The sequence below is a fragment of the Haemorhous mexicanus genome, chromosome 2, assembly GCF_027477595.1.
Source record: "Haemorhous mexicanus isolate bHaeMex1 chromosome 2, bHaeMex1.pri, whole genome shotgun sequence".
Lineage (NCBI taxonomy): Eukaryota > Metazoa > Chordata > Aves > Passeriformes > Fringillidae > Haemorhous > Haemorhous mexicanus.
Genome location: NC_082342.1, coordinates 34,914,523 through 34,927,442, shown reverse-complemented (window position 1 = coordinate 34,927,442; position 12,920 = coordinate 34,914,523). Strand labels below are relative to the sequence as shown.

The window sequence follows — 12,920 nt, the reverse complement described above, 5'->3', positions numbered from 1 at the left end:
TCAATTCCTTGCTCTCTTCCCCCTCCCCACCTTAGACCTTCCTTACAAGAAAGGGGCATGATACTTGCAATGTAATTATTATACTGTGCATCTAAAAATGCAACTCTTTAGAGAAATCTGTAACTCTTTAGAGAAATTTTGACTGAAATGCAATTAGTAAATCAAAGTGCCAAGATTCTGCATTCTGAAAGTAGGTCACTAAGGTTTTCAAAATGCAGCATGATTTTAATAACAACTTTTTTTCTCTGTGTATTACCAAGTTGTTTTTATAAACTGCTTTCTAAATAATACCTTGTGACACTCTGTATCATCTTCAGTCCACCAGGCAAGTAAAATGCCCTTGGGATTAGAAAATAATGTGGTTGCCTGAGAGATTGTGGCGGTTTGTCCCGGATGCATTAGGAATATTTAAAAAAAAAAAAAAAACCTCTATCTTTCCAGTGGTTGCTCTATGTAAACCTTTATAATCAAAAACTATAACATTCCAGTACTGGGATAGCAAACTTTCCAACAATAACCATCACTGGATTTATAGTCAACCTGGTTTGGCTGCTGAAGAGAGGCATGATATTTGCATAGGCTGAGTTTGCCAGCCTGGTCAGAACACTCTGACCAGGCTGGCAAACCTGTCTGACTGCTCAGCTGTTGGATTTTGGTAACTTTCTGAATGAACAGCAGAAGTCACACTAATGAAAATGCCATTGCTGCTTTGGGAAGTTAAGCGTTGCCATAGGAAATGTTATGCTACAGGCAAGACTACACAGATCTGCTATTACGTTAATGCCAGGTCAGGCAGCATCTGACCAGGGGAAAAAAAAACCTTGCCTGTACGGTGTGTGTGGCACAACTTCAGCAGGACTCATGTTGTGCAATGACAGTAAATTTTTATTGAATGTAATGTTTCAGAAAAATCAGTCTTCTGATAAAAAGTGATAATCTTTCTTACAGACTACATCTCATACACATAAGTTTGAGCTGGTGAAAATATTACACATATCAGTGTGTCAGATTTATGTCTGCAGTGAAGTTCCACTGGTGTCACTGAAAGTTGTGACAGCAGGGGAAAATAAATGCTTAAAGTCTTATTCCTCTAGGAAACAGATCTGTATCGTGAGGCATCCTGGTTCTCTAAGAGGTCTCTAATCCCTTTGTATCACCCTTCTCTTGAGTGCTCTCATGAGCAAGTTAGCAATAGCCAGCATCATGAATAAAGCAGCAGCAGAAGAAATTATGTTCCATTACACCTAATGGACAAGCAGCTGTCAGCTCACCCGTGGCTGAGCTCAGGTTATTTGTTAGCAGTGGTTTGAAAGCATTAAGTGATTTCTCACATTTTAAAGGGTTTGTTGTTTTTTTTTTTAGCTGTGTGGAGGGAAAACAGTGTTTGAGTAATGTGGAACTAATCTTACTGATGGAATAATTTCAGAGTTATTTCCTTGCTGGGTAAAGCGGCCTTGAGAGTGGCATGCAGTTGCTCCAAAGGAATATAAAGACATCAGAAGTCCATCACCTTATTTTTAAAGTAGAAAGTGTTTTATGCTTACTTTTGGAATACAGAGTAAAGTATTAGATTTCTTTTTTTCTTGTACTGCCAAAGGTTCCTATGGAGGACCAAGGTAAATATAACTGTAATCTTTCTTTCATGACTGAGAAGTGGAATCTTTAAAGAACGTATTGTCCAGTTGTTAGTTGTCTGTATCTGAAAAAAATACAACAAATAACTTTTTTTAAAATGAGAAGAAGAATTTGCACCTAAATAAAAATTATTTTCTATATAGTTAATAAAATTTGCACTTCCCATGTTGGAGCTCAAGGCATCTAATTTTTGAACAGGTAACAATCCTTTTTTATGGAATTTGAATTCATAACTGGAGAAACAAACTCAGGTCATCTGTGTTGAAAGGATTGTATCTTTTTTCTTCAGTTTGCTGTTCTCTTTAAATGAGCTACTCAGGTTGCAGAGATTTATGCAGTTTTATAAAAGCTCTTGCAGGACAAGCAGATTCAAAGAACTTTGCTTTTGTTTGTCCTATTCAGTTATGTAACGTTGCATTACAACTTACTGATGTAGATTTATGAGGAACTTTGTACTTTGTGTTTTATTTTATCTGTTCAGCTTAGAATGTTGCAGATCCATAAAGTATCATGAGCTTTAAGAGTAGGAAGCAGCTATGTGAAATCAATTCTGAAGGAAAATGTGGACAGAAAAAAAGAGTTGTACATTGAGTTTAATAGATGATTCTCAGGCTGTTTTGAAGGTTGGTAGAGCTATTGTAATCTAATAAAAATAGTGGGAAAAATGGTGAATACTTTGTGTGAAAATGCTATTGAAACCATTTTAAAGAACTTTCAGATTATATATGTTTAAATTCAGAGGCCTGTTTTGTAAAATGGGAGGGATTTCTGTTCATGTAACTCAGTAGTAAGACAATGGCAAGGCAATGGTAAATAATCCGCAAGCAAGTAGAAGTGAGAAACACAACTTTGATAATAACATAGCCATTTAAAAAAAATATTCTGGCCCGTTATTTCTGTTAGTTATGTATCCAGCCCCACTTTGTGCAGTGTAATTTCTTCAGATTTTGAGGTATGTTTTTGTAACGATTTAATTAAGATTCACTTCAAAGTGGTAAATGGAAGCTGTTATTTTTAGGTTTGATGAATTTGATGAGGCAATTGATGAGGCAATTGAAGATGATATCAAGGAGGCTGATGGAGGAGGTATGTTTCTTATGTTACTTGTTTTGCATTGCAATGGTGATAAGAAGATGGAGAACAAATTTATTCTGCTATGAGAAGCAACAAATATAACCCTCTCCCTTTAAACTCTGTAGTTTACCAGGGATTTTTTTACTGCTGTATTTTTGGATGTGAACTAAATAATTTCCCTTAGGAGTGGCCAGCCCATGCTGCCTAAAGATGAAGGAAAATTAGTAAAAGTTGATAGTTAAATCTAGCCTGTACAGGATTTTATATATGTAATGAGTAAGTTTTGGATTTGAGATTGGAATGGCAGCAGTGCTATTGACATTTGTCCCTTGGAACAAGAGGACTCACAAATTGATCTGCAGTTGGAACTCCCTAAAAGTCTCATTGTAGGAAATCGTCTTGATATTCATCCAGCTCTATTAGCACTTCTCATCTGAACACAAAAAAAAGTGAAATTCTGTTCTTTGTTGCCTGCTAAGGCAACATGGGACCAAACCAGAGATCTTCAGCTTATCTGAGAGGGATGGAGGTGGATTTGTGCTTCTTCATCACCTTAACTTGCCTGAAGAGAACAGCCATGAAACACTGTTGTTTGGCCTGTGGCATCTCCAGACAGTCACCAGTTTCAGAAGCTCGTGAATGTACGCAGACAATCTGAAAATCTGTGGGTGTGTAACACAAGGTCCATTACAGTAAACATAACTAAGTCTCAACACTAAAACACCTTTTCAAAAACTCTACTTCTTGGCCAAACCACAACTCAAACCCTTCATCTCCCAAGAAGGATATTCAGCATTATGAAAAAAGTGTATTTTCTGGTAATTTCCTTCTCAAAAGGCACTGGCATGGTAATAGTGTGGTTTGGGGTTGAGTATTAGAATGCAGACACTTAACCATGATCTTCTGCATGGACTTGAGTATTTCCAAGTGACCACATCTGAGCTGTGTATGTCAGTAGCAAGACTCTGGACAGAGTCTTGCTTGACAAGAAAAAACTTTGCTTGACAGAAAATAAACTGAGGGTAAGCACATGCAAGAAAGATCTCTAGAAAGTTAAACAAGGAAATAAACTTGCTATTGTTTCCCCTTTCTGTTTCTGAATTCAGGCATTGGCAGAGGCAAAGACATGTCAAATATCACAGGTCACCGTGGAAAAGACATTTCCACAATCCTAGAGGAAGAAAGGAAGGAAAACAAGCGACCACAAAGGGCTGCTGCAGCACGGCGCAAGAAACGACGGCGACTAAATGACTTGGATAGTGACAGTAACATGGATGAAGAAGAGAGTGAGGATGAATTCAAGATCAGTGATGGGTAGGTCTGCAATTTAACTTCCACAAGTCACTGACCTCTGCAGGCTTCTGTGACTCTGGAGTGCCCCTGAAATGATCATCAGGAGCACATTCCCAATGTTGGAATGGCACTGCACATTGCCAATAAAAGTCAGAGAATGATAGAATGGTTTGGGTTGAAAGGCACCTTAAAGATCACCCAGTTCCAAACCCCCTACCACAGCGTCCTCCTGGCCTAGAGGAACATGGTACTGGAAAAACTGCATTCTGGATACATGTGCTGACATCATCCAATCTATATTTTAAGCATAATACATTCTGGAAATATTACTGTGATATTTGAGGGCTTATCACAGGATTCTGTTAGTGAAGGAGCCAGGTGGGCTCAGTTCTCTGGCTGATGTAATTGTCGAGCAGAAATCTGTAACAAAAATGTAGCTAAATGAGGCTGGTTGTTCCCTTTTAAAAATTAGAGTTGAAAATTCCTATTTTGTGGGATTTTTTTGGCCTGATTGTCATTTAGAAATTGGAAGAGGAAAATTTTCATTATTTAGAGCATACAAAACCTGTCAGGCAGATTCTGAAATTAGTTCTTGATTGCTGCTCTGTAGGAGGTAGATTTTGAAAACAGTCAAAGAAATGGCTTATACTGTAAAAAACAAATACATGTCATTGCTCTGGCTGACTGAAACTCACTTTCTACAGAATTTCTCATCATTCAGTCTGGACAATTACTAATGTTGAAAAAACTGATAATTTTAGATTAACTTTATGCCTCAATGAAGCAACATAATAAAGCAGGCATGAGGCTGTAGGCTCTTTACCAGCAAATTTAAAGCTCTACACCAATCATTGAGTCAATTTACTAAGTTTATGGACAATCTATACAAGATAAATGCAAATTTTGAGCTTTGTTTTTCACCTGTGACTGTGCTGAGGACGTTTCATTGGCACCCTGAATAATTGAGCTACATGTGCTGGAAATTTCCAATCAATGAGTGTAGCTTGTGGAAATGTCACAGAATTAATAGTGCATTGATCTGTTAAAGTGTGCTCATGCATTTTCAACTCCATCCTCTGCTTAGGGCCTCCTGGATCTTACGCTGGAATTTAGATTCAGCTGGCAGCCAAATGCAAGTGACTGTGTACCTTCAGTGTTTGATGGTTTTTAAAAAGCCTGACTCACTTGAAATTATGGCTATGTTACAAGTTTGTAAGGTTGTGTGTTTTGCATTAGAGCCATAGTTTTGTATGAAGACACAATATTCTAATTCTCGGAAACTGTGTGGGACAGTTCTGGGTTTGTGAAGGAAAGGTGACCTTTGCCAGAAAATGGTTGGTGGTTATTTCCCTCCACAGTTACTGCTATGCAGACATTACATTGCAATGAACAATATGAACACTCCAGAATCTGTCCTGTGTTAATGCCACCTGCAGTGTTGGTTTGGCAGAGTGTTTATATCCACCTGCTGTTGTAGTCTGCTGTGTAACGTCATGCACTGTAGAGCCGTGTCCCAAATACACAACTGAAACCTTACATCAGTGATGGCATCTTGCTCTCTCTGGGTCTTTGCTCCTCATTATAAGATTTGTGGTTTTTTTTGTTTTGTGTAAAATGATACTTATCACTTGCTTGTAAAATACAAGTACTAGTTCAATCCTTTGGTTGTAATACCCATCTCTGTTGTCTGGGGTTTTCCTTTGAACAGATCTCAGGATGAGTTTGTTATATCAGAGGAAAATCTGGATGAAAGTGAAGATGACCCACCATCAAATGAGGACAGTGACTCCGAGTTCTGTGCCCGCATATCCAGGCGACACCTCTCCAGGCCCATGAGGCAAAGCAGGCGGTTACGAAGGAAAACAGTCAAGAAAAAATACTCTGAAGATGATGAAGATGAAGAGTCTGAGGACAATTCAAGCAGAGAGTCTGGTGAGCATAAGCAATCTTTGATATTTAAATACTCTGTTCTGGAAAGAGAGAGAATGGCAGTCTGAGTTTCTGTCACGACTGACTAGCTTGTTTGCTTGCTTTGGTCAAGTCAGATGTCATCTTTGCTGTGAAGCAGTTTCCTACTTGTTCTGCTCTCAATATTTTTCAGGAACTGATATTGAGCACTAGGTGCTTGGCATTTCTAGGTTATGATGTATTTAAATAAATGCTTGTGCTATGATTCTAGAGGGCCACCATTGTGGATAGTTACAGCTACCTCTGTACCTCTCATGTTTGGCACATGATTATAAGAAAGAGGATGGAGACAAACGTGTGCTTCTTTCTAGCTAGTAGAAGACCTTCTGAACACACCTATGAAAAAGATTCTGAAAGAAACATTTTCCATCACTTTTATGGAAGAAAACTTCAGTTGTATGGCATTCTGTTTTCTGGGAGGCTTGAAAGCAAAGAATAACACCTTGAATCTCTTTCTCCTAAAATTATCCTTAAAATCTTTAGTAACTGAAGACTCTTGCATCACAAGAGAACCTAATAATTCACTTTATTCTACTTGTCCTTCAACTACTTCATTTTCTTTTGGCATGGTTTGAAGTGTGAGAATAATACCTGTGCACTACATAAACCTCTTCATGATCAGCATCTTTCTCTGAAGACAGATGCTGTTTCATTTGAGACACAGACTAAAAAGTGCCATATACATAAGCATTCATTTTTTCTCATTCTTATTATGAATTTAAGGTTCTAACTATACTCGAGTGTTAACTTACTGCAGTGTGTGTTACCAGTGTTTTGTTTGTCTAGAATATAGATGGACATGTTAGAGTATGTTGGTTTGGAATACTGATTTCCAAAAGGAAGATTCATACATGGACAGATGAAGACAACTATATGAGTGATTAGAGTGATTGTTATCTCCCTGTCCTCAATGCATCATTGCACTGATCATAAGCTCTTATCAGTAAAGATACTGGCGGAAGTCTAAAGAGATTGCTTATCTGTTCTGTAATGCACAAAAACAACTGTTTGTTTCCTGGTGGACACACATCTGTGATAAAATCAACTGATTCCTATATCATTCCATATATATCTGAAAGTATAACATTAACTGTGTGTTTCTATTTCTCTCTTACCCTCATTATTGTCCAGCAGGATCTGGCTTTAAGCCTGTTTATTTTCAGTTTTCAGAGATGGAATTTCTTTCTGAAGCTGATTGTTCTTGATGACTTGCACTGTTTCTTTGTCTAATATTTTAAGAAGTAAAGAGGATGCCACTTTGATCTGTGGCTCATGTCAATCTCTAACTTAGGAAGAGTGACTTTTATAGAGATATATATTGGGATAATTGTTTTGGCATAGCTCAATGAAAAGCATATGAAGTTGATTTGAGGCTGTTTTCAACTGATGTAAATAAAATTAATTTTTGAACACACTAGCTGCAGTAGACTGGTGCATGAAGAACTTTGATTGATGGTAAGTTTCTTCTGTATGGTTTCTGTTTTCAGCAAACCCATGACTGAGTGAAACTGGTTTTTGTTGTTAACTAATATAACTCAGAACTTGGAGTTCCATCTTGTCAGTCATTTTTCGTCTCCCCGTTCTTAAAAGTCTTCTAGTAGAGTACACATTATTTAAATTTTAAAAGCAGAACAGACTCTCCTGAGGCACTGGTAATGTGTGCCATCAGCTCCAATTCAGTAAGGTTGTTTCCACTGTCAGGAGTTGTAGAGACATCTTTGACACCAGTAGACATGAGGCAACAAAAACACTGTAAGGAAACTATCTGAATTAGGAAACTTACCTAAATTTTTTATGGGAGGCAGTTTTGCTTTGATGGACTAACGGATATCACTGTTTTATTCCATACAGAGAGTGGCGATTACACAGATTACAGTGATGACGATTACCTGGAAACTAGGAGGAGAAGATCAAGACGGAATCAGAAGAGACAAGTTAATTATAAGGAAGATTCAGAAAGTGATGGCTCACAGAAAAGTGTCCGATATGGGAAGGAGTTGAGAAGAGTTCATAAACGAAGGCTCTCCACTTCAGATAGTGAAGGTAAAATAAACAATCCAACACTTCCAGGAGCATGTGTATGTCAGCATCAGCACAAAGGGAAAGTTATGTAATTCCAAGATTTCAGAGAATTGTCTTTCTAGAATTCCTTGATGTTTCTCAGAAACTCTTTCCTTCTGAAACAGCCCACTGGTACTTTGTAATGCATTGAGTCACTTCTCACATTTATCATTGCCCCTAATCCTGGCTTCCAGGTCTGAATTTACTGCGCCTGACACAGAGTGTTGGGATTCCAAAATTGGCAGTTTCACCACTTTTATGTTAAGAGGTCACAAAGCTGCATCCCACCAGCCTCTAAAGACTCTCTTATGTAAGAAGAAGGGCATTGCCACTGGTGCTCTGACTGTGCTGGTGGTTCAGACTCGTTCCATCTCCTGTTTAAGGAGCTGTGCCAAGTGCAGAGGAAGCCTCTCTCAGTAATGTCAGGCACACCAGGAGTGATTGGCGTGCTTTGTGATTTATAATTAATTAGCTTTTACAAAATCAGCCACTGACTGTGGCTGTTTTGGATTGTGGGTGCCTGGATTATCAGACCTTAGCTCTGGCTTTCTGAATGCTGAGTGGTGCAGTGGATACCAGGCTTTCTCAAAAAATGACCTGTCCTTGGCAGTCTGAGTGCCTCAGTTTTGGAAGGCCTCTCCTGAGATTACAGAGTGGTAGAGTATCCTCTAGGTGAGGGAAAACAAGTACGTGATGCAAGTCTGTATTGTCTCAAAAACATGATCTTCAATATAGCCTGTTCTAAGGCTTTGTGGGAGGCTTTTTTTTGCCAGCACTAGTGGCTTTAAACATTCCCTGATTGATGTTGTCTTTCCTTCAGAAAGTCCCATTTCCTTGGGTATTTTAAGTACTGGCTTTCCATGTATTAAAATCAGTACCATTTGGCACCTTTCCAGCACTGTCACACAATTCCCACAGTATATGATAAAACACATTAACAGTGTTACTGAAATTGTAATTACTTCAAAAATAGAGGAACACTCTATTTTTGAAGTCTCAATCAACTTGAACCTACATTAAATAATACCCTTTAAGATGAAAATTCCTGTGATTTCTAATGGGAATCATAAAGAGACAACAAATTATATTTGCCATTTGATTTTTCGATTTCCATCTTTTCTCACCACAGCCACCAAAGATAAGTGTAAAGGCTCTCAGGGTGTAGGCAGTATTTCAACTTGCCAAAACACCAAGCCTCCCATTAAAAGAAGAAGTTGTATATCATTTGGAGGTGGCAGGGGTATAGTACAGCTTTGTGTGTGTGTGTGTGTAGATACATGAATTTTATGATAAAGCAGCCATTATTTGGGTTCTGAGTTTCTGTCAGGATACAAATAAAGTGCATTCAATGAGACAAGGAATGCAGTTCTGTGTTATTCAGGGCATGGAGTTACCACTTTTAGGGAAGAACACACCTACTTCCAAAGCCTCTGGTACTCCTTGATTGGAAACAGAATATCCACAAATTATTAACACTTGGTACATTAGAAGTTAATTTAAAAAGTAGAAAGAATGCAAGCCTTTGGCTTGGTTGGGGAACCTGAGGAAGGAGACAGAAATGTGTGTGCTCAGAGAGCTGTCTTGTTAGTGAGTGTGAAAGATGAACAATAAATGTTGCAGTGAGATTTGCTAATGGCTCTAAGTCTGCTGCTTCTTCCAGAGAGCTACACATCTAAGAACTCTGAAGATGATGAATCCACAAAGGAGTCCAAGCGATTGATTCGAAAACGTCGGCGAAGTACGGACGACTATTCCGAGGAAGAAGGAGAGGATGAGGAGGAAGAAGGGAAGCCTGTCCGCAAACGCCTGAATCGAATTGAGACCGACGAGGAAGATGCGTGCGAAAACGCGAACGACGACGCAGAAACCCCCGCTCCTGCAGATAAGCTGCCAGCAGCACAAGCCCCCCAAGACAACCCCAAGAAGCACTGCTACCGGATAGAGAGTGATGACGAAGATGACTTTGATAATGTAGGGAAAGTAGAGAGCCCTTTGGACTACAGCCTGGTGGACTTGCCTTCCACCAACGGACAGAGCCCAGGGAAAACCATTGAGAACTTGATTGGCAAGCCAAGCGAGAAGACCCAGGCCCCCAAGGACAGCACAGCCAGTGCCAGCCTGGCGCCCAATGGGACGGGGAGTGGGCAGGAAGCGGTAGGGCCGGAGGAAGATGAAGATGAACTTTTGAGAGTGACTGACCTTGTTGATTACGTCTGTAACAGTGAACAGTTATAAGACTTCCATTTTTGTGCTAATTTATTCCACAGTAGCTCATACCAGCGGGCCAGTTATTAAAAGTTGTTTTATTTTTCCTAGAAAATTCTCCACTACAGTATCACTTTCTAGAAGCAAGAATTTCACCAGTCCTGCAGTCTTTCTGTGAAGTGACCAGTTTTGAACTTTGAAGATGAATTGCTGTAAATTCCCTCTCTTACCCCCCCTTCTCCTTCCAAGTCCATGGTCCTGGGTAATTTCACTCACAAAAACCTTATAACAACAAGAGATTTGTATATTTTTGACTTTATATTTCCTGAGTGCATACAAATTTGTGGAAATGGGTGGCCTAAGAAAGCATTCCAAATCAGTCAGGGCCCAAACCGGAACTGGGGTGGGTTTGGCTCAGGGGGTGGGGGGACGGGAGGGGGGGTGGTGCAGAAGCACTTGTGCTTTAGCTTTTTCATATGAGATATATATTATATTTAAATGTTCACAACTTAGATTACAACTTAACAGACAGTTAAAAGGAAAATTAATGTCTGTACTGTCGCATTTTGTGAGTTGTAGGTTAACATACCATAGCTCATTTTAGTAATCACCTTCATGGAAGCAGTTTGATTTTAATACTGGAGGCAAACAGAATTATTAGAGGCCAAGAAGGTACCATAAACAAGAACTCTGCTATTCATTATGACTTGCAGACTTTCCTAATAAACATCCTTTAAAATATTTGTACAGTGAAGTGTACTGTAATGAAGTTTTTGACAGTCGAAACACTTTAGCCATGAATTTCTAAAGTGATCTCATGCACAGTTCATCAGATGGCCTTCAATGCACAGTGTCTAGTGGGAGGACGTATTGATGTCAAGCAAGTCTATAAGCTGGATGTCAAGTAAGTCTGTAAGCACTGCAAACTTTTACAGGCAAAAGAACCCTGCAGTCGCTGCCCGGCCACGTGAGTTTCGTAACCAGTTGGAGTGTTCTGAACAAAATGTGTTTATACAAATGGCATTGACCACAGAATGACAGTGCATAAGAGAATGGAGGGATTTTCAAATAAACCATGACTGGTCCATTCAGGCCCTTAATATCTACTTCAAATTGAAGTAAACAAATGGAACAGTTTTCCTTTTGGAGGTTTCCTGTTTGGGGTTTGTGTGTGTTTTTGTTTTGGTTTTGCTTATCTGCCTGGATGTATTAGCAGGTTTTGAATGTAGTTGTTGGCCTTTGGCCATTAGAATTTTCTTAAAATACATTTTAATAACTGTCATGTGACCAACTGATTTCAAGAAGGCAGAGTTTCTGAGAGAAAATGCTTAACTCCAAGACATCTCATCAGCTTTTCAGCAGGCATGAAGTGATATGTGCTTTTATTCAAGGGGTAAAAAAAATGGCATCGGAAGAATAAAAACCCCACCAAATCAACATGGGGCACATCAAGAGCATTCACTTTTCTCTTTACTCTGATTAAGATGCAGGCTGTAGCATTTGTGCATGTCATAGGACACAGATAGCTCAAACAGATCTGCCAAACATTGAAATCCAAAAAGGTCACGTCTCTTAATCTTTTGCTCTGAGATTTGGATTTTTGACTGGTGTTTATGTCCATTGCCGGCAATGGATGCACCAAAGCTGCTGCTGCCACTGAGGAGTGAGTTCTCCTTTCCTGCCCCACCTGATTCCCTTCCATTATATTGTATTTACTAGTTAGTCATTAAGCACTTCTGTTTTCTTGTACTAAAACCAGCATTAGGCCTTTACTAAATACCTCTCTAGAAAACCTAGATCCAAATTTTACCTACCTTCTGGCCTTTAAAATCTTGGTTTTGTTTCCCCACCTCTTTCTCCCCAAGGTCTGTCAGAACCACTCGGTGACTTTTACTCCTTTGGGTTCTAGCAGTGCTATAAAACTAGGATCAGAAAGATGCAAAAAAGATGGAACTTGCTCATTATCTGCTGTGCTAAGCAGGCTTGTGATTAAAAACAAAGAGAAATCACTCTCTACATGACAATTTAGTTTCATTGAAGATTAAATGTTTTCCTACCTTACTGATGTTAACAATTAACAGTTAAATTATTAAAATGGGGTAGTGAAGAGCCACAGAAGCTTAGAATGAGTTCTTAAAAGCATATGTAGCATTTTAAGCTACTCTAGTGCTTTTCTTTGCCTAGGTGATTCATAAATGCAGTACTTCTAAATTCTAATATGCTTGTGTGTTAGAAGAAGTAAGAACATAAGGCTTCCACTTGTCCATGATAGTAGTTGCTGAGCATTTTTAATTCTTTTAATTCTTGCAGTGCAAAGTGATTCACATCCATCAACTCTGTGGAATTTATAGTTCCTCATTTGTTTTGCCAGTGCCATGTTTTCATTTGCTGCCTGATGGAGCCTTTTATTATCTGATCAAACATTCTTGCTTGTAGAGTCAACTCCAAATGCTGAATACTTAGTGGGGAGGTACTTCTGTGTGTAAGAAAATTCAAAAGAGTTACAATTCTGGATATACCAATCATGAGAAGAATTGTGTACTGACTTAGAGCAATGGAAAAGCAAGAAAGACCAGGAAGCAAAATAGGAGCATTGAAGCTTGCATCAGAAGTGTCATGTTTTAAAAATGGCCAGTTGTTACCAAATTGTACTTTCTGCAGGTCTCTTCTTAAAAGCAACTTTC

General features: G+C 38.9%; 1 protein-coding gene across 1 annotated transcript in view; it reads left to right on the top strand.

Moving 5' to 3' along the window:
• The window catches only part of RSF1 (remodeling and spacing factor 1), a 60,616-nt gene extending 49,639 nt beyond the window's left edge, over positions 1 to 10,977 (top strand). The window contains exons 12-16 of the mRNA XM_059838402.1: positions 2,654 to 2,721; positions 3,816 to 4,023; positions 5,711 to 5,934; positions 7,822 to 8,013; positions 9,692 to 10,977. Of these exons, the coding sequence (XP_059694385.1) occupies positions 2,654 to 2,721; positions 3,816 to 4,023; positions 5,711 to 5,934; positions 7,822 to 8,013; positions 9,692 to 10,266 (1,267 nt within the window). The 3' untranslated portion in view covers positions 10,267 to 10,977. The remainder of the gene's footprint in view (positions 1 to 2,653; positions 2,722 to 3,815; positions 4,024 to 5,710; positions 5,935 to 7,821; positions 8,014 to 9,691) is intronic.
• Positions 10,978 to 12,920: the final 1,943 nt, after the last annotated feature.